The sequence below is a fragment of the Pteropus vampyrus genome, unplaced genomic scaffold (assembly GCF_000151845.1).
Source record: "Pteropus vampyrus isolate Shadow unplaced genomic scaffold, Pvam_2.0 Scaffold87, whole genome shotgun sequence".
NCBI lineage: Eukaryota > Metazoa > Chordata > Mammalia > Chiroptera > Pteropodidae > Pteropus > Pteropus vampyrus.
In genome coordinates this window covers 657,578-681,012 of record NW_011888868.1, presented here as the reverse complement: position 1 = coordinate 681,012, position 23,435 = coordinate 657,578, and the positions used below count along the sequence as shown (strand labels likewise).

General features: G+C 36.0%; 1 protein-coding gene across 7 annotated transcripts in view; it reads left to right on the top strand.

Moving 5' to 3' along the window:
- Nucleotides 1-23,435, top strand: part of CLASP1 (cytoplasmic linker associated protein 1) — a 246,389-nt gene that overhangs the window by 115,724 nt on the left and 107,230 nt on the right. For all 7 annotated transcript variants that reach the window (XM_011363638.2, XM_011363642.2, XM_011363639.2 and 4 more), the window contains 8 exons: nucleotides 11,652-11,804; nucleotides 14,623-14,696; nucleotides 15,826-15,918; nucleotides 16,813-16,958; nucleotides 17,800-17,935; nucleotides 18,976-19,046; nucleotides 21,238-21,297; nucleotides 23,004-23,081. In XM_011363638.2, coding sequence (XP_011361940.1) covers nucleotides 11,652-11,804; nucleotides 14,623-14,696; nucleotides 15,826-15,918; nucleotides 16,813-16,958; nucleotides 17,800-17,935; nucleotides 18,976-19,046; nucleotides 21,238-21,297; nucleotides 23,004-23,081 — 811 coding nt within the window. The remainder of the gene's footprint in view (nucleotides 1-11,651; nucleotides 11,805-14,622; nucleotides 14,697-15,825; nucleotides 15,919-16,812; nucleotides 16,959-17,799; nucleotides 17,936-18,975; nucleotides 19,047-21,237; nucleotides 21,298-23,003; nucleotides 23,082-23,435) is intronic.

The following is a 23,435-nucleotide window of genomic DNA, read 5'->3' as shown; positions in this document are numbered from 1 at the left end:
TATGACTAATGGCCCCACCTTGGGACAGGCTCACTGCTCGCTGTGCATTTCCTCACATACAAAGTCATCCTTGGGCACCTTCATCGTCAGCCATGCCTGCATCTATCCTGAGTCTGCTCACTGTTACCCGCTTATGAATTGTAGAATAGAAGCCAGTATCTGAAACCCAAGGAAGAAATAAGCTTTGGTCTGTCTGTTCCTGTGGACAGATCTAGTCATCAGTTCCTACAGGTGTGACTGGTCAGTTCCCAGGAGTGCCACAAGAGAGTCAGGTACCAGTGGACGTTTGCTTCATGCCCTCCTTGCATTTCAGTTCCCTCCCCAGTTTCTCGTGGTGTTTTCCTTGCCTGTCTTCCCCTAGTTCCTTCCCTTTTTAACTCCCTTTCTATAGGATTAGTAAAACTGAAATGAGTTTTTGACTCATCGTTCTTTCTTTGCTCTGATTCTCTTCTCTCTTTATCTGCACTAGAGGTATCATGGTTGAGATAGTCTTAAAATGCCAGCTTGGCGTTCTGGCAGCAAGCTCTTGGCTGAAGGAATGGGGTGTGATTCTTTGTAAAGCTTGATTGTTTCAGGTTCCTTTTCTGTGGTAGACAGTGGATTATTGGTGTCAAAGGGGCAGAAGTAGCACTCTTTTAGCTCCCTCGTAGCTTCCATTATGCCATTTTCATTTTTGTGCTGTGAAATATGTGAATATTTACAATCAGGTTAAACTTTTTAATTCAATGGTATTTTATTTTTTATTTTTTTATTTTTTTAAATTGATTTAATTAGTTTCAAGCATATAGTACATTGGTTAGACATCTATATAGTTCATAAAACGATCCCCCTAATTGCTCCCTCCCTCCCCTGACCCTCCATCTAGCCAGCGTATTAATGCTAACTTCATTCCCTCTACCGTGCTCCCCATCCCCGTGACCATCCATCAGTTACTAATTTGTACTTCTTTAACCCTTCACCCCATTCTTTCAGCCACCAAGCCCCCTTCCCCTCTGTCCATCACCAAATTGTCCACTATATTTGTGAATCTGTTTTTGATTCTTTTGTTTTTCTTATTCCTTAGATTCTGCATATAAGTGAAATCATATAGTGTTTATCTTTCTCTGTTAACTTAAATACCTTCTAGATCCATCAAAGCAATATCTCTTTCTATCCCCTTCCTTTTAGTCTGTGTGTGTCTTTTACTCTAAAGTGAGTCTTTTGTATTTTTTTTCTTCTTAAAGAAGTCCCTCCAACATTTCCTGTAATACTGGCTTGGTGGCGATAAATTTCTTTAGCTTATTTTTGTCTGGGAAACTCTTTATCTGTTCTTCAACTCTAAATGATAGCTTTGCTAGATGAAGTATTCTTGGTTGTAGATCCTAGATCTCTTCATCATGTCAAATATTTTTTGCCAAGCCCTTCTGTCCTGCATAGTACCTTTTGAGAAATCAGCTGCAAGTTATGGGTGTTCCCTTATAGGTAACTATCTGTTTTTCTGTTGCTGCTTTTATATTCTTTCTTTGTATTTAACCTTTGGCATTTTAATTATGATGTGTCTTGGTGTGGGCCTCTTTGGATCCTTGATTTTTGGAATTCTCTAAGCTTCTTGGGGTTTTATGTCTATTTCCTTCAGGTTAGAGAAGTTTTCCATTATTGTTTCTTCAAACAGCTGTTCAACATCTCGTTTTCTTTCAGGTATGCCGAACAGATGGATATTTTGACCCTTAATAGTGTCCTGTATGCTCCTTAAATTATTTTTATAGTCTTGGCATCTCATCTCTTGCCATTCTGATTGTGTGCCCTTGGCTTTCCCATCCTCTAGATGGGACATTTATTCACTTTGTTTATTCCTTTGTTTATTCCATTTAACATACTTCTCATCTCAGATGTGTTTTTTCATTTCAGACTGGTTTTCTTTTATAATTTCCATTTCCATATTTATGTTTTTAATGAAATTCTTACTGAATTTATTTACACTTCCCAAACGTTCATTGAGCATCTTTATAATCAGTGTTTTGAACTCTGCATCTGTTAGATTACTTGACTCCATTATATCTGGATCTCTGTTCTGTTCTCTCATATGGTTTCTGCTTCTTTGTCTTCCCATTTTGGCTGCCTTTCTGTGTCTGTGTCTATGTACTAAGCAAAGCTCTTATGTCTCCGTTTTTATTAGTGTAGATTTGTAAAGTAGGAGTCCAGTGGCACAGTCCTGAGGGGGGTTCAGCTGGAGGCCAAATTTAGCTCAAGCCTGTGCCCCTCTGGGGCCACCTTTTAAGATTCAGCAAGCAATTCAAAGATGCTGTGCTTATAGTTGCCTCAAAAGGCCACACCATAACTGAGGCCAGCTGCCTCCAGTGTGAATCTTGGCGCTGCTCAGCAACAAGCACCTGACTCTTTGAGGATACACCTGGATGTGGCTTAGGTGGGGCTGCAAGTTGGGGGAGGCGGAGTTTCAGGGAATCCTCTGGGCGGAGCGACCTCTGTTATCCTGTTTGGTGACATCATGGCTATGGTGGCGCTGTGTCTGCGCACTGGGAGTGGGGAGGGCTCAACAGGAAACAGTGGATACCGCAGGCACTTCTGTACATAGCGAGACTCCTCTAGGCCCTCACTCGAACAATGTCTCCCTGTAAGTCCCTGGTGCTCTGACAAAGGCATTTCTTAATTTTGTAAATAGGGAAGAGGCATTTTTGTGTCAGAGTGATGGATATTAAAGTGTGTTTTTCACAGAGCACTATTAAATAGGACTTGTCCGAATTAATACTGGCCCATTTTCTGGATTTGATTTGGGAGTATACATATACCCCACTTCCCATATTTTGACAGAGGGAGGAATGTAGAAACTTTGAAGAAAAACATCCTTTTACCCAAATACTCAGTTCAGACAATGCGATTTGCACTTTTATGCCTCTCTAGGCACCATGCTACTTTCATTAAAATTAAAAGCTAGTGGGGACACATGGGCAAGAAGTATAGTTCAGATAGTAAATTTATGTAAGTCTTCTGATCTATGAACATAGGATGTCTTTATATTTATTTGGTCTTTAATTTTTGTCAACAATGATATGTAGTTTTACTTGTACATGTCTTACATTCTTGTTAAAGTTATTGCTAAGTAGTATTTTATTTTATTTTTTTGATGCTATTGTTAATTAAATTGTTTTCTTAATTTTATTTTTGGATTGTTTATTGATGATGTATAGATTAGAAAAAGTCATCTGTGAATAGAGATAGTTTTAGTTATTCCTTTCTATTCTGTATGTTTTTCTTTCTCTTTCTTTACTAGTTGCCCTGGCTAGAACCTTTAGAACAATGCTGACTAAAAGTGGTGATTGGGCATTTTCTCTTGTTCCTGATCTTGATCTAGTCTTTCACCATTAAATATGATGTTAATAGTTTGTTTTTTTGTATCTTATAGATATCTTCATCAGGTTGAAGGTGTTCCTGTTCCCTTCTAATCCCTGTTTGCAGTGTTTTTAGGATGAAAGGATTTTGTTTTGGTTATTGTGAAATATTTCTCCTGTGTCTATTGGATATGTTTTTTTTTTTCTTTTATTTTGTGAATATGATGTAAATTAATTGATTTTTGTATATTAAACAAACATTATATTCCTGGGATAAATCCCACTTTGCCATGATGAATAATTCTTTTCATATGTTACTGGATTTGGTTTGCTAGTATTTTGTTGAGGATTTCTGTATGTCTATTCATAAGAGATATTGATGATTCTGTGTTTAAGAAATTAAGTAAATAATTTTCTTAAGTAAGTAAACATCTGTTATAAGAATTAAAATAAAGTATGCACAGAAAGCACTTAGCACAGTGCTCAGTACATGGCAAATGGCCAGTTGACGTGAATTGCTTTTTTGGGGTGGTAGTTGTTTATTGTTATGACTTAAACCTTAGGCTCTTGAGTCAGACAGACCTGAGCTTGAATCCTGGCCTCGCCACCTTCTAGTTAGCTGTGTGACTTTGGGCACGGTATATGTGGATACATTAAGTTTTTTCACTTTTCAGAGTAAAGTAATAATAGTACTTCCCTCTTAGTGTTGTCAGGAGGATTTATTGAGAATTTGCAAAGCACAAAACACAGAGCGTGGGATACCTTTAGGTATGATATACGTTAACTATTGGTGCTTTTAAGCATATCGACTATAGTGGTATTATGTAATATTTGAAACAAGCAAACTATCAATAGGTGATTGAGTAAATGTATATGTGAACAATTTAATAATAATTCTTAAAAATGGATTAGACTATTATAGAAAAATATTTACTAAATATCAGTAGTAAGCAAAAGAACAATTTTTGTACGTGTGTGTAATATGTTTATGAATGCATTAAAATCTAGAAATGCATATATATCAGCGTTAGTTTAATTTGGGGGGTTTGTGATTGCTTATAGGCGAACTTTGACTTTTAATTTTAAAGTAGACATTTTATCAGGGAAAAAGCTTTTTTTCCGGGGGAAAATCAGGCAGGTTAAAAATAATTAGGGTTGTAATAGTGTTACTTTCTTCATTTGCCCTCAGATATTTTCATAGCCTTGATTGCCTTTATTATCTAATGAAACCTTACACATTTTTAAAAGTAATAAAAGCTTCGAAAAACGGTGCATGACAAATAGTTTGCATACATCCAAATTTTGCCCGGCTTCGTCTGGACAGCCAGAATTAATATTTAAATGCTCTCTTTGTGTTGGCCCCAGCTCTATTCTAGGTGTCAGGAATACCAAGAAGAAAATGAAATGGTCTGTACTCCAGGGACAGAGAAACAGATCTGTCAACAGCTAATTCCAGGGTGAGATGGAGTAAGAGGAACACATGTAGCCATGTAGTAGCCACATAGGCACAGAGAAGGGCATGGTTGACTGGACAGAGCTGGGCAGGATCTCAGAGGATCTAACAGCAGACTAGTGTTTTCAAGAATACATAGGAGTGTGTCATGCAATATGGAGCAAAACTTGTGGATAGCAAAGGCTTGTTGCTGTAAAAGATCAAGAAAGAAGAAATTTTGGGATATCGATGAGAAGCAGCCAGACTTTGGCCTTATTATCATGCCTCTGTGCAGCTTCTTCTTGGGAATGCTGATTTTACTCTAGTTACTAGGCTGCCGCATTTCTTACTCCCTTGGAGAATTTCAGTAACGGAGTGGGCGAATCTGAAAGTCTGTGAGGAATATCGGCTTCCACAAAGAGACCCTGCTGCAGTGTAACAGAGAATTAGTTGTCTTTACTTTAGAAAATGGCCTTGGGCTTCCACCAGTCAGAGCTTGCCTCAGAGGAAATGGTGAGGAAGAGCTTTGTGGTTTGGCTTCCGCCTTCTTGACTGAGGAACAATGGAACAGACATTTCTCAGTTTCTATGACATTTCGTTGGTCCTCCTAGATGAGTGTGTGTGTGAATTTTCTTAATGGACAGTATAAGCCAAAACTTGTAATTCCAAGTTTCCGACACCAAAATTGAAGTCTATCTTTAGACTCATATATTTCTTTGTGGGCCCCCCACCCCCACTCCCAAGCCTATAGTCACACTCGGTCTATAATGGTCTATAGTGGTATTTTGACTCATAGAATCTGTCTGTGGCTTGTTGTTTTATATTTTCTCCTCTCCACCCTGATGAAAGTTCACTTCTGTGGCAGCTTAGGGCCTTAGGGATTTCAGAATCTGAGTCAATTGAGGCTGACAAAGGGACCTCTGGCCTCCCTATGCCAGCCCTGGTCACTCTTCAGCCTCCCTATCTAGTATCTTGGCCATAGTTCAAAGAGTTATTTAAGACAAGTTCACAGACTTGTTCGGCTTTTAGAATTCTGCTGGTTTGCTGTTGAGTCCGTGGATGACTGTCTATACTCTAGTTCTTCTGTGTTTTAAAATCTTTTGTATCAATAGACCTTTTTGGCATGCTATTTTGCTGCTGTTTTTTACTTTACAGGCCTACTAACTGGGTTGCTAGCAGTGGGGTGGTTGAGTTGGATGAAAATTGCAGTGTCATTCTATAGAAATTACATGAGTCATTTTTAAATGTCTTGTCTCAATGCTGTAAAAGGAAGAATGGAGCTCAGGTGGTTTTTAAAGGATTAAAGGGGAGGTGATAGTAGCTGGGACCTGAAGGCTTCAGTTACCTTATTCTAGGTTTGTATCCCAAGCTGTCACATGAGATAAGTGACTCTGATGACAGTCTTTGCAGTGGTGGCTGGAGAGAGAATTAATTATTTTAGAGGGCTCAGAGAGAACTTATCCTTCTTAAGACTGTTTTTGTATAACATGTTATCTGATTTGTGAAAAATCTTAAATTGATGTAATAGCACAAGCTTACATAGCAAAAAATACTCATTTTCACACACGTTTTTGCTCTTAAGCCTTAGGGGGAAAAAAGCCTATGTGTTAATAAATGTCTGCTTAAGCTGAAAAGCCTAAAGAAAGTGAGAATTTAAATGACTAGTAGAGTTCTCTGTGGATTGCTTTGGTTGAGATACCGAAATATATTAGAAGCTGCGACTGTGAGGATGCCCACCCTGGGCTGGATTCAGAATGGATCTACTCTGTGTTAAATGTGCAGTTGCAAATATGGCTTATTTGTCCACTTAAGGAATGGTACCTTCTACATAAGAGACTATCCCAGTTAACTGAAACCAGGTACCTTTCTGAGGGCCTAACCTCCTTTTTAAATTGACTTTAATTTCTGAGTGTCCAAAAAGCTGGGAAACATAGGGTAAACTTATTTTTAAATAGAGCATTAGTTTTCAAATAGAGGTTCAATTGGCTTTTATCCTCTAGACACCTTTTCAGATGAAGTATCTCTAAATTTAAAGCAGCGTGTCCAACTGTTAATCTGGAAAATGAATATGGTGTATTCTTTTTCTTCTTCCCCATTCAGATAGAAAATATGAATTATTTTCTTCATTACTACATAGATCGCATGAAAAATAATTCAGTCCTGATGGTACAGGGTGGCAGTTATGAGCACCTGCTGTTGTGCTATTGTTTAAATATGATTTAACTTCTGTTCTGGCACTGACATTCTAAGCAGTTTGAGTTTCGGAGTTTTTCTATATATGTGTTTGCTTTTTATACTTGCTATTTAGCTGTCAGGTTTTCAACAGTCACTTTTCATTAACATCACTATCCTTAACTCCTACAATCCCCCCTCTTCACTATTCCTATATTTAGTTTCTTCTAATCTGGTCAGGAAATCAAATAAGTAAGCCTGCTACATCTGTTTCCAAAGTAAGTAAAAAGACTAAGTGGGACTATTAGAGCACCATTTTAAAAAACCCTACATTGGCTGCTCAATATGCCTTTCCCCGCTTTCCCTTCCCTGGGAGATGTTTCCATAAAGAAACTGGAGATGAAACATGGGCCTTCTCATTGTCATCAGTAAATTTGGACAAGTTATAATTAACCTTAAAAATATAAGATCTTTGAGGACAGAATCTGAGCTGTTTCCGTTTTTTTCATGCTGTGTGTGTGTGTGTGTGTGTGTGTGTGTGTGTGTGTGTGTGTATGTCAGTGTCAGGGTACGGGGCGGGGGGGCATCCTGTAGAGCAGCATATATCCTAACTGCCACCATATCCATATGCCAACATATATCCTTTTTCTGGCCACCAGGTTATCTGCTTTTAACATGAGAATATAGAGAGTGGAAACTAAATGTTGAGTGTTTTATTTTTGCTTTAAACAGTTATCTTTTACAGTAATTGAAATATGAAGAAAATGTCTTATGTTTGTTCACATATTTACTATTTACAGTGCACTTTATTTCTTTATGTAAATCCCAGTTTTCATTTTGTATCATTTTCTTTTTGCCTTAGGATCTTATTTTAACATTTCTTAGAGTGCAGGTAGGTCTGCTGGTGATGAATCCTTTTTTTTTTTTTATCTGAATAAGTTTTTATTTAGCCTTTATTCTTAAAAGATATTTTTTCTGGGTATAGAATTCTAGGTTAATACTTTCACCATTTTCAAGATGTCATTTCATTGTCTTCTGGTGCACATGGTTTCTGATGAAGCCAGTTGTCATTGTTCCTATGTATATAATGTATCTTCTCCCCTCTGGCTCCTGCTGAAGGTGCAGGTTCCTGCTAGGAGTGTTAGACTGCATTGGTTTCTGAGACTCGATTCCTCTTACTTTTGTAGTCCTTTCCACCCCCCACTTTGGACTCTGCTTAATTTTGGTTAAATTTTATTGCTATGTGTTTCAATTTCCTGATTTTTTTTCTTCTGCCCTATAGTGTCCGATTTGCTTTTGATCTCATTAAATGAAATTTTCATTTTAGATACTATATTTTCTTAATTTCTAGAAGTTGCATTTGGTCCTTTTAAAAAAATCTTTTTCTCATTATGTCTATATGTTTCTCTAATACTTGCACAGTTAATAGTAGCTTAATGTTCTCATCTGCTAGTTCATCATCTTTGTCATTAGTGTTTTCTGATTTTTTTCTCCAGATTATGGGCCAAATTTTCCTGCTCCTTGTCATGTTTATAACATTTTGATTATATGCTGGTATTGTGAATGTTACATTATTGAATGTCTGAATTTTGTTACATTCCTTTAAAGAATGTTATACTTTTGGGGGAGGTGGGGCAGGTAAAGCAGTTAAGTTACTTGCAGATCTGTCTAATCCCTTTGAGGCCTGTTTTTAAACTCTTATTGGGCACTTTTAGTGTAGCCTTCACTCCAGAAAAGTTTAGTCCTACTACTGAGGTCTCTGCTGACTGCCTCCGTGAGTTACACAGAACACCAGGGCTTTTGAACATCTTTCTGCGTTGTGCAAACTTTGGGAATCAGTTTACAGTTTCTTGGTCATTTTTTGCGCTGCCTTGTAAAATTGTACTCACATGTGCATGGCCCAGAACCTAGTACATTTCTAGAGTTCTCTTTCTGGGTAACTTCCTCTTTTCTAGCATTCTGCCTGTAACTTTCAGTCACTTCAGCCTCCCTGAACTCTATTATTCATTTTCTCAATAAGACTACGAGTTCAGTTTGTTTTGGATTCTCTTTCCCTGCAAATTGTTTTCAGGCAGAAAGTAGAGGGGATTGCATAGTTCACTTGTTTATTTTTCTTCTCTCAGTGATCATCGTTTTGTATTGCCTGTCGTCCTGTCTGAAAGTAGTTGTTTTATGTATTCTGTCTGGTTTTTAGCCATTTTACTATAAGAAGTTAAGTCCAGTGCTTGGTAATCTATCATTACTACAAGCAGAAGTCCCAGGAATTCCAGTGAAACTGGTCCATTGAAAGTAATTCCCAGTAACTGAATGCAATTCTAAATGGCATGCCTGCCTATGTTAGGACGACTAAACTAACACAGTTTATGTGAATTTTTGGGTGAAGTGTAATAGTGTCCACATTTCCCCCATTCATTACTTACCTTTCCCACTGACTGGAGCAGTTACTGTTCTGAGAGGAATAATGGTTACAGTTCTTCAACATGGTTGAATAATGACGGTGGTTTACATGCTCTTGGAGGTCCCCTGAGGACAGATAAGCTGAAATGAGTCCTTGTCACTGCTAATGTTGACAGTGCTCAGTGGGTGACCTCTCCTTTGGGTTGTTCTTGCCTTTACAGTTGACCAGATTTTACTCTTGGAAAGGGTCTTGTTGATGTGCTCTGTAGTTATAAATAAGCTTTTGAATCCACATGGGAAGTCTGTGTTAATAGGCCACTAAATATGGACTTGATGTGTGGATCAAAAGAACCACCTGTGAAACAGCGTAAGTGTAGCCTTGATACGGCAATCTGTGAAATTTAAAGGTATGTTGAAGGAAAGTAATTTGTGGAAGGATATGCTTTGGTAAGGATGCGTTTTCTCTCCTTAATGTTGAATAAAAAGTTGAATAAAAGAAGCCATATACTTTGAAGTGGATTGTTGATGAGTTGTAAGGAACATTATGTTCCTAGTAGACCGTAGACTTGGCTGTTGATAGTTTAGCTAAGAAGCAAGTAAATGAAGAAAAACAGATTGTTATTTATATCTGTTCTTTGGGCAACAATTATTACTTCTTACTTATTGGTAAAGCTCTAACGCCCTTTTTCAGAAACCTTGAATACTGCCAGAGATAGTTGTTAGTTTTCTTTGTTGCTTTTAATTACTCTTAAGTTGTTTAGCCTCCTGAATGACTCGTGCATGCTACATAAGCCTTTGGACTCTGTATAGAGCAATATGACAGCTTTAATTTTGTGTCATCAGAATGTTTATAAAAAACATTTTAAAAAAGCTCAAATATGTTTTTTTGCTTTTTAATTTTAAATGCAACCCGAGGAATATTGATTGGCTCCCCTGCTCCTTAGACAATTTAGAAGTTAATGAATTTAATAAAAAATGTTCTACCTCAGTAAAAGAGAAATGCAACATTGAATAAGAAACATGTTTTTCGCCTGTCAAAATTTGGTTGAAGTTTGAAAATGATAATCAGTCTTGGCAGGGGTGTGGGAAGATAGGCACCTTTTCGAATTTCCAGGAAAAAAAATATTTTTATTGTTACCAAACCAAAGTTCATGGGCCTGACTCTTTAAAAGGCCAAAACTCAAATGTCAGAGTTCGGAGTAAGAAAAGGTTTATTGATTGAGAAGGCGCCAACTGGGGAGATGGGAGACCTAGTGGTGTTTCACGCCCATCTTGCTCGCTGGACTAGGTTAAGAGTTTTTAAGGGGTTGGGAGAACACATATTTGGAAGTGCTGGTGGGTCAAGTTTTATTTGGAGGACCTTGGAATTTGGCTATTTATGGTTAAGGGGCATCAACAACAGCCCTGGTGTTTTCTGGACAATGGTCCCTTGGCTTCCCAAAGGGTTTTGATGTTCAAGTTCCAGTTATGTCCTGGTCTTTTGGTTTCGTGTGTATGTGGAGTGGGCAAGACTTTGGTTTTGGGTACAGCTAAAGGTCGAAGTTCATTCCTTTGCACACATTTTGGCTGCATGACTTGAGGTTTAAGTTGATTGTCCCTGAAAAGCAAATCAGTATCTCTTTAAACAGGATAAGACCATTTTAAGATGGTTTTGTGGTTACAATTTGGCAGTATACACCAAAAACTTACATTTTTTTGACTCAGTAATATTGCTTCTAGGGATTTTTTTTCTTAAAATTGTTAGAAAGTCAAACAAAACATGCAAATAGGTAAGTATTTGTCGCAGTAGTATTTCTGACGGGGTATTAGAACCATCCTAAATGTCTAACAATGAAACTGTTTCAGTTGTGGCATTTTCCAGTTACAAAGTACCATACAACCGTTAAAAGGTGTTTATGAAGAATATTTTATTATGTTGTAAAATGGACTTATTTGAAATAAGTGGCATTCCAAAAATGATATATAATATATAGTTTCATGTCAGCTATCATTAAAACATGCATGAAAGAATGGTCAGAAATATGCCAAAATTTTAAAGTAACTGTTGTTAGGTGGTAGTTGTATGGGAGGTTGCTTTCTTCTTTATATATTTTTTCTTTTTCAAAAATTGAGATGAGAGAGCATTCTAGAGATGTGAAAGTGAACTGGGTATTTGTAGCAGCATTCTGGACTTTACTAAAGCCTTGAAAGACCCTGCATTGGCACCTCAGATTCCAAAAGAGTAGGCAAACCATTTCTAAGGCTAGTTGTGTTACGTCAAGGTGAAAAAGTCTTTTCTTCTTTTTTTTTTTTTTTAAGCAGTGATTTTTGTGCTTACTCTTCAGATAAAAATTTTGATGATGAAGATTCTGTGGATGGTAACAGACCTTCCTCTGCCAGTTCTACATCATCCAAAGCTCCAGCAAGCTCGCGGAGAAATGTTGGAATGGGGACCACTCGCAGGCTTGTATCATCCACTCTTGGATCCAAGTCTTCAGGTAAGACCAAGCCCTGTATGGTGTTGTGAGGTCAGCTATGCAAGCTTTTAAAACCAGATGTGCATGTGACTTGCCTTCTGTGTCCTGTCTAAGGGAAATAATCTCATTTATAATATGTTTCTGCTGGCTATTCTTTAATTAAATTACTACTGTACTGTCCATGGTGATAAGCTGATAGGATGTAAATTAGAATAGCTGTGTTGCCACATTTTGGTAAGCAGAGCCTGTAGAAGAACGAAGCCCACCTAGAGGAAAGCATAGCTGAGACATAGAGGAAGAACAAGAGTACGCCCTGATGGCATTATTTGATTACTGGGATCCAGCAATGCCCAAAACTACCATGGGGCCTTTTTAGCCACTTTTTGTTGATCCAGAGTGAGACTATCCAGAAGGCAGATTGTACTTCTGTTTTTAAAATGTATTTTGTTCCTACAAGTAGTATTATTCCTTTTGAGACCATTATGGATGTTGAATTAAGTAAATGATAGGGATTAGCTCCCTGAGGCTTTGAAAACTGATTTACAAATATTTCCTCCCTAAATCTCTCCTCTTGCATGCCCAAATTTAGAAAGTTTGAGTCCTTGTTATATACAACTTTAATTTTGCTGTCAAATTTTTGGGCAAATTTCCTACTTTTTTACTTCTAAAATATCGTGTAACCACTACTTTTAGAACTGTGCTCACTGTTAGCATTGGGTTTTAGAGCTTAGCTGGATGAGATAATTTAAAGTTGGAGTAAGGATTAGTATTAGAATCCTGTCTCCTTCTGGTGTTCTTTCATGCTTGCTGAACTGGCCCTAGAATGTTGGTGTCTTGACTGGATCAGCTTGCTGTCACTGCAGTGCCTCTGCCACCAGTGTCTACGTCTATGTTAAAGTTGCTGTACTGGTGGCAGAGTGACATTCACATCAGGAATAGCAGAGGGAAAAGCTGTGCTTGTTTCTTACATTTGTGCTTTTTATTCTTAGTTATTTCTAATCTTTTCTTGGGAGTGCATTTTAAAGAATTTTTTTTTTTTTTTGTTACTGAGCTTAAATTCACATAGCATAAAATTAACCATTTTAAAGGTAACAATCAGTGGCATTTAGTTATATTCACAGTGGTGTGCAACTACCACCTCTATCTAGTTCCAAAACAGTTTCCTCACTCCAAAAGAGAACCCCATACCCTTTATACAATTGCTCCCCATTTCTTCCTTTTCCCAGCCTCTGGCCATCACCAATTTGCATTTGTCTCTGTGCATTTACCTATTCTAGATAGTTCATAGAAATGGGATCATACAACATGTGATCTTTTGTCTGGCTTCTTCACTTAGCATAATGTTTTCCAGGTTCATCTATGTTGTAGATGAATCAGTATGTCATTTCTCTTTTGGCTGAACAGTCTTTCTGATTCTTTTTCTTGGTCTATTCTTGGGTGGCATCAGTTCCACAAACAAGGCTTAGAAAATTTCTTCATGACCAGACCACTTCTTTTCCTTCCCACTCTTCACCTATACCCCCAAAATCCAAACTGTGTAAATTATGCAGAGATATCGACCCTGATCTTGTTGGCTTCTTCCTTGCCAGATTCCTTAGGTTCAAATTCCTTAGGGACTGTGGTTGGTCTTGGAGTCTTCTTCAGTATGTGGATACACGATATGGTGCCTTACACAGAAAAGGCTCTCAGAACCTATCTGCCCAATGGGATCCGGTCCTGATGCTAAAATACTACAGCATGTTACTATCGACTGTTTATAGTTAGCTTGTAAATGCAGTGTAAGTGATTTTTTTACTGCTACCAAGAGTTGTCCATAGAGCCCTTTTCTGACTAGGTAGCCCATTAGGACACCAAATAACAGAGAGCTTGTCTAGTAAGAACCTCTAGAAGAGCACTCAGACTCATTAAATAAGAGTTACAAGGATGACCATAGACACCAATTTTGAAGATTTTATTATGAAAAAAATCTGATAAAATGTCACAGGATTTCGTGTGTGAAGTTCATATTAGCAAAAAGAAAAAACTTTCTCTCAAATGATAGCAATTAACTTAAGTATACAAAGCATCTTTAAACAACTTTATGGGAGAAAGTTGCTAGTGATGCATAAATGAAAAAATGACACACTTATCATGAGTTCAAAGGAAATGGAAATATTTTGAGACTAATATAAAGTTGAAATGAAACTTAAATTCTTTTTTTAAAATTAATTTATTTTTTATGGTGACATTGGTTAATGAAATCTGATAAGTTTCAGCTGTACACTTTAACAGTAAGGCATATATATATTTACACTGTGTGTTCACCTCCCATAGATAGATTTCTTTCTGTCACCACATATTTGACCCCCTTTTACCCTACTTTCCCCTTCCCCCTCCCCCCAGTAGCCACTAGTCTGTTGTCCAGGTCCACGAGTCTCTGTTTGAAGCTGTTAAATTCTTATTTGAATATTTAACAAATTTATTATGCTAAATTCCTAACAATAATGTAATCTAATTTATTCCCTGAAGAATTAAATTTTTTGTTATATCTGTTTATTAGTAATCTTTCAGAAGATTTGTACATTAATAGACTATAAATCATCTAAATCCTTTAAAGCCTAGATGGTCCGTCCTTAAACAGTCTCTTTAAATGGCTTTAAGCTAGTGTATATAATATAGGATTACTGTACTTCATTTTGATATTAAAAATCGATAATGTTTGTCAGTTCCACAGCACTAAATTTTTGTTCAGGTTTAAAAAGAATAGTTACAAATCTACCAAAATCTAATTCTTACAGTATATATTGAGATTCTTCCAAGTACACATTGCTTAAATTTTAAAATTTAATTTTTTTTATAGCTGCAAAAGAAGGAGCTGGTGCTGTTGATGAAGAGGATTTTATTAAAGCCTTTGATGATGTACCCGTTGTGCAGGTGAGTAAGGATATTTGAGTTTGATTAAAAACAAGGGTAGGCTTACTCTTCAAATTTCATTTTTCAGATATGTGATATGTGAAATACGTGAAGTTCATTCCTAAGTAAGGTAAATTTAACTATCGAAACTGTAGGAGATCTAAGTTTGCAGACTAGAAAATGTTGGAGCCTTTTATAGCTTGAAATGAAGCAAAAGTCAAGGCTGAAGATGATCTTTAAGTAAGAACTAGAGAGAAGTTGCTTGCTCTAGTAATACGTTTGTGGGTCAAGGTACATAAAAGAAGAAAAAAAGTGATTCGATTAGACAAAGGCACAAAGAAGCATGCTTATTTAGGGATTTTCTCAGAAAGAAAAGCTTGTAAATTTGAAGGTTTTCGTATCTGAAAAACTATAAAGAATGGTTTAATAAAAGCTTAGTTTACACTATCTTGACGTTTCACTTTAGGCTCTAACAGATGAAGCAAAGATTATTGATACAGTCACATTTTAACTACTTTGCGCCTCAGCGTTGTCATTAACTGGGGGAACAGTGCTGCTTTTCCTCAGCCCACATTGTTGGTGCTCCAGATTCCTATAGCACTTATTGTCTAATTAATCACTTGTTACTTGCTACTTGGTTGCCATATGTATATAAATTGGATAACAAGCATCAGCTGCCTCAGGTTTATCCTTAAGTTCTTGAACTTCCCAGCATGCCTCATTCTTGGTTGATTATTCCCGTACCTGTCTTATAAGATGTGGGGATAAATGAGAAAGCAGATTTGAAAATGATTAAAGTTAAACAGGTGTTGTACATAATCCTAAGAGTAGTAACTTGTGCATCACTGACGCTTCCCCAATAGGGATCTTTCTCTTTCGAATGTGAAACAATCTGTTAAGTTTATAGTAAAGCTGTATTTGAGGCAAATTTATTCATATAGGAAATCAGATCTAGTGTGCGTGTATATTCACAATGGGGAAGAAGCTCGTTCTAAGACACATCTGTCTAGGTGTTATCTCATAAGTTCTTCTTGAAAATGAAAGTTCTTTTACTAACTAAATGCTCTTGACTTCATGTAATTAAGAAGTAATCTTTTTTGTTTATTCTTTAAATTTTCTTATGTTGATCGTAAATTAATTATGCTTACAGATTTATTCCAGCCGAGACCTTGAGGAATCCATAAACAAGATTAGGGAAATATTATCTGATGACAAGCATGATTGGGAGCAAAGAGTAAATGCTGTAAGCTGTTAACTTCATGTGATTACATTTTTATTAGATTTATTTATATATTCCAAAATATTTTGATATGGAAGTGGGGTATAGCTCTAATGAATTTTAAGTAGTAAATATTTTAAATTTGAATTACCTCATTAACACTTTACATTATGGAAGAGTATCTCATTTCTATTTCTATTTTTAAAACATGCCAATTTTCACCTTTGTGTACAGTCTATGTTTTTAATAAAGACCTAACTGTGGAATGTCTGTCTGTGATGCCTTCCACTTTCACCTTGGTAATGGTTGAAATCTGTGTTCGTTGGCCAGTAAAGTGGCTTTTTAATACCATTTTTAGTGTGTGTCTTTCTATTCCTTTCTTAATATAATTTGTTAGAAAGTTTGGTCCCATCTATTTTTAAAAATAGATTTAAATGAGGATGTGTTTTATCCGAGGAAAGTTATTTTACAGTGATCGGTTGGCAAGAAGAGCGGTGATGAAATTGCTGATCAGCTTTTAGTAAAGATACAGTGGAGGATATTTGATTCATTAAATAAATGGCAGTTGGAGTGGGGTGTGGGTGAAGGTAAGCTTAGGGAGGAGCCTTTTGCAAGCTAAAATGAAGGTTTTAATTAGCATAGAATGTATAAATACACTAAAATGTTTCCAATTAAAATACATTTATAGCAGAATTTTAATGTGTTTATCAGAGATACTACATTTTAAAAGTTATTCTTTATTTGTGAAATGTTGATTTGTTCAGTATATTATCTGATGTTTAAGTGGCTGAATTCTTTTTGCAAAACTTCTATGTCATTTAACTTTGATGTTGACTCATATTTCATGGTTTCTGTTGTTTCATATATTCTGTTTTAGGAATTGTTTTGTATATCTCTTAATTTTCTCTATTCCATCAGCTAAAAAAGATTAGATCTTTACTTTTGGCTGGTGCTGCCGAGTATGATAACTTCTTTCAACATTTGCGACTTTTGGATGGAGCCTTTAAACTATCTGCTAAGGATCTGCGGTCTCAGGTAGTGCGGGAGGCTTGTATCACGTTGGGGTAAGGATTGTGATGCTCCAGATTCTCACACATCATAAAATAGCCTCATCACAGAGCTTCAGAGATGGTTCATTGAATCTGACCAGTGGGTCTTTTTATTGTTACTTCTGACTAGTTCTCCAGACCCATTTAATTACACTTTTGCTAGTACTTTTACAATATTTCTTGCCCAATTATGTAAAGTGTGACAGATTTTAAATTTTATTCAGTGACTCAGCTCTGAAGCCTCTATTTTAAATTTGAGTTGTTATTAATAATACAAAAAAATGAAATTTATCTATTTCTCATTCTTCATTGATTTTACTGACAGGATATAGCATGATTATCAGAATTTTTGTTTGTTTCTAGAATAGTACTATAGCTGTAAAATTAAAGGCATGTACTGCAGTAAAATTGTCTTCTGGCTAAACATTTGTTATTGTTTGAATCTGGAACTTTCAAGTGTATCAGAAAATCAAAGCAGCAGCATCATAAGGGGCATTGCAGCTGTTTTAAAAGTTTGGCTGCAGTCATGTGAAGCATGAATATTTTATGGTAAAAATTAAAGGGCTAAAGAAAAAAATGAGGGAGCGTTTTCATGTTTATGTTTTACGACTGTATGATCAATTTGTTTGTTTTTTGCTATTTTAAGACTAATTAGTTGGAAATGGTTTATTTTAAAGGAACAAACTCTTGGACTAATAGCTGTTTACCAAGTCCTCTACATGTACACTGGAAGGATCTGAGACTTTTGTTCTTATCCCTAGATAATTTTAAATGAAGGTTCTAAAATGTTGAGGTTTATATGCTTCACTGTTTGCAAGAAATATAACTACAGTCCAGTATTTATTTCTTATTTTAGGCATCTGTCATCAGTTCTGGGGAATAAATTTGACCATGGAGCTGAAGCCATTATGCCAACAATCTTTAATTTAATTCCAAACAGTGCCAAAATTATGGCCACTTCTGGTGTTGTAGCTGTTAGGTTAATCATTCGGGTAAGTATGTTTTGGGGCTATACATAGAATAAGCAACTGGTAAATATTGGTGGTTGATAAGCAATATTTAGAGGCACTTTTCATTAGAGTGACTACACATAGTTGGAATCATGTTATATATATACAATACTGGCCCTTTTTTCACTACTTAATTATAGCACATGAGCCTTTTACATTTCATGTTGTGAATTTCATTTACTAAGGTGTTGGTGATCATAGACCCATCATTGCTCTTAAATATTTGAACATCTGCATCTGTTTCTGAGTTTCCACTCTGTTCTTTGTTTCCAGATATCACTCCCATTCTTCCCTCCTTAATCCCCAGTTATTTCCACTTTAGGTATTTGTGCTGTGGTTTTGTTATTCATCTGTAATTGTTATTTAGTTAATTGTATATAAGCACAGAAACAAAATATTCTCTTCAGTTAAGTTTTCTAAACATGCATTTAGTTTTAAATAATTATCTGAGTAATTTATGTACAAGGTTTTAATAAAACCTAATAGTTCACAAAGGCTTAAAATAAAAGTTCTCCATATCACCTCTTCTCACCTTCAAGTGTCTTTTTCCCAGAGGCAGCCCTTGTAGCTGGGGCTTGATGATGTTGACTAAAATTGAGGCAGAATACTCCTGATTATTGGGGTTACTTACTTTGTGTTATTTTTAATTCTTAATGCACTTTGAATCTTAAACCCAAAGCCATTATTGGACATTTCCATTGAAACGATATCAAAATAAATTGGTCTGCTGACCACTTTTGAACTCACTCAGATCTCTGCTGCTCAGATAGTTCAGACTTTGTAACAATGATTTGTTTTAATTTTAGACTTATTTATATGGCGTCATGTCTGATTTGGCTCTGTAAATTTTGTCATGGCCTTTGTCAATATCAAGTGATGCTCTTTCCTTTTTAAACTTAGTGAAATTCAAATCTGAACATGTATGTGCTTTGGGTAGTTTAGTAAGGAAGTAATTGTCTTAGTTTTGTTTTATTTTTGTATTTTCAAATGTTTATCTCTTTTTTTTTTGTTCTTTTCCACAGCACACACACATCCCTAGGCTAATACCTGTCATAACAAGCAACTGTACCTCTAAGTCTGTTGCGGTTAGAAGGTAAATTTTAAAACCGTTTCCTTTTTATTTTTAATTGTTTAAAAACCAAAATAAATTTCAAATTTTCCTCAGTGGGAGTAAAAATTTGTTTGGAATGTTTAATATTATTTAAGATTGCTGTAATAAATGTCTTTGGAGGAAGGATTTATGATCTAAATAGTCAGAAAAGTAAATTTGGACAATCTATTGTGTATGGGGTAGGAAGAGAAGGGAAGAGGAGGTGGGGGAGAGAGGGGAGTGTGCTCTCTGGTGTTCCTTCTTAGAACAGTACTAGTCCTATCGAGAGCTCCACTTAATTACCTCCCGAATGCCACATCTTCAAATACCATCATATTGGGGATGAGGGCCTCAACATAAGAATTTTGGGGTAACACAGTTCAGTCCATAGCATTTAACACTTCTGGCCTCTGGTGCTAAATGTGAGTAGCAGCCTACAATCTGTGACAATAGAAATACCACCCGCTTCATCAGCTTCTGAGCAACACACCCAGGTTGCTATTCTTATATTTAGTCAGAGTGAGTGTCAGTCAGAACCATGTGTCTTAGTGCTGAAAGAAGTAAGAGGAACCATCTGGCCCAGTTCCTCTGCCTTCAGAAAGGTAAAGAGAACCAAAGAGAGTAGTATAACCAAGGCAGTGTGCTTTTCTGTTCGAACCTGTACCTGGCTTTGTAGAACTTGTAAGAAATGGATTGTACAGTCTCCTGCCTTTATGAAGTTTATAATTTAGTTGGGGGATTAAAAACAATAATGCAAAGTAATGTGAGTGAGTTACAGCATATGTATTATGGATTTATGAATTCAGAGAGAGCAATGATTAAAACCAGCTGATACGTTCCCAAGAAGCTTCATAGAGGGTTGAAAACTGAATAGCTGTTTGAAAAGAGAGAAGTTCTTACCTGATGTGTTTAATTAATGTGTTTAAATAATGCCAACATTATAGACTTCTGTGTATGACCATCTAAAAAGTTGAAAATAAAACCTAAAATACTTTGTTCTAACACATTTATGGTAAGAATTAGCACTAAAGATGGCTGTTTTCTCTAAGGGATAAATAAATATAGACATATGCACACACACATTACAGAAAAGGGGGACAAGAAAAGTCAGACCAGGAAATGATATGGAGAAAAGGGCAGAAATAGAATAAACATGGCCTAGGTTGGAGCAGGAGTGGGGAAAGTGACAGTGGAAATGATGTGGGCATAAGCCAGGGTCTTTCCTTGGAGAAAGTTTGCTTTACAGACCCCACGCTCTCCACTGTTACCAGCCCAAGGATTGAGTCAAATAGCTCTCTTGTGTGCTTCTAGAGTTTCTTGTGCTCCTGGCCTATGGTAACTCTTTTTTGACTGTCTTGCTTTTTTGATTGTCTTGGTTACCACTGTATCTCTAGCATCTACTGTAGAGTAAAGATTTATTAAAGATTTATTGAGGTTTCGAATTGGGAGGATCATGGAAAAAGTCTGGTCATTAGAAAAAGATTACCTTTCGATTTGTTTTCTTGGAGGTTTCCTAAGACTATTAAGATTTACCCCTTCAAAGCTGGATATCCTGGACGTCACCCAAAGTGGTGATACAACCCAAAGGAGATGAGACTGGAGTTGTTTTAGTGCACAAATCAGGCCAAGAAAGATCACAAGAAAGGATGTTGAAAGATTAAAGAGAGGAAAATAGCTGAGTAGTAGCTAGAAAAAGAATATTTTAAGCACTACTTAGGACCATCTTAGGAGGAAAATTTGACATTCTGTTTTTCAGATATTTTTCTTTTGCTTTTTTTCTGCAAGACATTCTGTGAATTAATGCAAAGACCGATTGCCTGGTTTTGTAATGTACGTTGATCTTTTTGTGCATGTTTACATCCTGTATTAATGGATTATATTTGTGGTAAAGAGAATGATGTACCCTTTTAATAATGTTGCCATGAAGCTCAAGTTTCTGATTCGGAGAGAACTTTTGTACCCTGTTCCTATATATCTCTCTGTGATTTTTCTTTTTGACCACTATAAATGCTTAATTTTTTCATTTGCTTTGGTTTTCAGTCAATTCTGATTCCATCTGTGTTCTGTTTTTTAATCATAAAAATTAAAAGAAATTTACCAATTATAAAAGGCAGTATTGGGTCACTTAAGAAAAATTTTATTTTTACTAACATACAAATTACTAAGTTACACATACTTTTCTTTATAATTTCAGGCGCTGTTTCGAATTTTTAGATTTACTTTTACAAGAATGGCAAACACATTCACTGGAACGGTGAGCATCTGATTTGCCATTTTCTCCTCTGAATTGAATCTTGTGATTTAATGCTTCAGCAAGTAGTCCAGCCCACTTTCTGTCAGAAGTGAAGGAATCTAAGCATTTGTTCACATGACTGCTTTTGTTATTTCTGCTTATGTGAGGCATGTAATATTGGTAGAAGTCTTTAATGAATTTTATTGATTGAGGCATTAGTGTGACTAGAGACTATGGGTAGGTGTGCACTATAACAACTTCAAAGCCATTATTAACTCTTCGTTGACCCTGATTCTGTGGCTTGAGCTTGACAGTCCTGTCAGTTCCATGAGGTAAATGTTTAAAGCTGTTCTTAGTAGGCAGAGTGTAGCTCTTAGGTCCTTGAAGGAATTTCAGTCATTTGAAAATTTCCTTTTTTGATCTCTTTATATCAAGAAGTCAGCAGTTTTCTCTTTAGTCAGGTTGGTGTATGGTAAGTGTCACATCATCATAAAAAGTAGGATAATGACAGAATTCTTGAAGAAGCATGGCTCTTAATTTTGAGATTCTTCCCCCCCGCCCCCATTTTTAGTTTCTGTCAATCTTAGGTGCTTGTTATTCTTTCTAAATTTGGAGAACTAGATGATGATATTGTGCCATCCATTTTTTTTTAATGGTTTATTGTATTGTTTGTGAAGAACTTTACAACATGTCAAACAATTTATTAGAGTGGAATTTTATAAATTAAGTACTCCTGGGAGCCCCATTTTATATTGCATTAGTCAGAGGTGAAACACAGACAAGCCTCCCACAGATAAAATTTCATTTGAAAATAATTTTAGTTTAGAAGATAGTCACACAGTTTTTCAATATTCTTGTTCTTTAATCTCTTGAATATTCTATTCTCTTTATTTGGTGGTACTTTTGGAGTTTAGAGGTAGAAAGTAGAATGAGGGATTTAAGGTGGGGACAAGTGAGTAAGGCAGAAAAACACTAAGAACAGGTGTTGGCCTCATGTATTCATTCACCTCTTAGCTCAGTGTTTGCCTCTTAGCAGGTACTTACTAAATATTTATTGAATGAATGAAGGAATGAGGCAAAGACTTTGAATGGGCTGGTAAAATCAGTAACTAGTCTTTGTTCTGTGAAACTATTCATTCCTGTCATTTCCCTTTTTTAAAAACTTCGTTAAATGTTTAATGAGACTGTTTCATGATTTCTTCTCAGCTAGGGTAGAACATAACTAAAGAGAATACCTATTTATAAAACGGTTACATAATTTTACAAAATCGTTCATGATACATAGTGGAACTTGAAAAAACAATCTGTTTAATTATAGAAATGTGATGCAGATAGAGAGCTCTTTAGTATTAAGATTATTATCATTAAAATTTCCGTAGAAACTAGTTCTGACTGTGGACAAATAGGGCTTTGTTTTTTTGGCTCATAAAAGATTGAGCTAAATAAGTAACACCTGAAAAAAATCAGCCATAAGTTAAAAAATCACACCAGAGAGTAAGGTTATCAGGGTAGTTAAGTGGGGGTGGGTACTGAGACAGAATTAGAGGATCTGCAAAGAGTGTCTGATTTTCTAAGCTGCATGTTAGTTGATTCACATGGCATAAAGGCTCTAAGTTCCACATTGCCATTTTGAAGTTATTTCTCATTTTGAAGTTATTTCTCATACTTGTTTCCATCCCCATAAAACATGTTAGTGACTATTACTGCTTTCTTTTCTAAATATTTAGACACATATCAGTATTAGCTGAAACAATAAAGAAGGGAATACATGACGCCGATTCTGAAGCAAGGATAGAAGCCAGAAAGTAAGTGTTTATTTGTACACCACTTTTCTATTCACTACTTTTATTTTTCAGATGCATTATTTAGATTACCTTATTAAAAACACATTAAGTGACATGAACATTTTTCATTAATCAGGACTTTTATATATGACCCCAAAAGGCCATTTCAAAATATTTCTGTAGTTTTTTGTTTAGGAGGTTGTTCAGTGCCCAGACCTGAAAGTGATTGCATTATTTTAATTTAAACAGGACTGAGGTAGACAACGGAATGGTCATTTTTCAATTTATGAGACATTTCTATTCCTTAAATTAGGAAAGCACTGTGTGCAAGCCATAATCCAAGTTGACTTCTTTTTTACTGTGAATAATAATAAC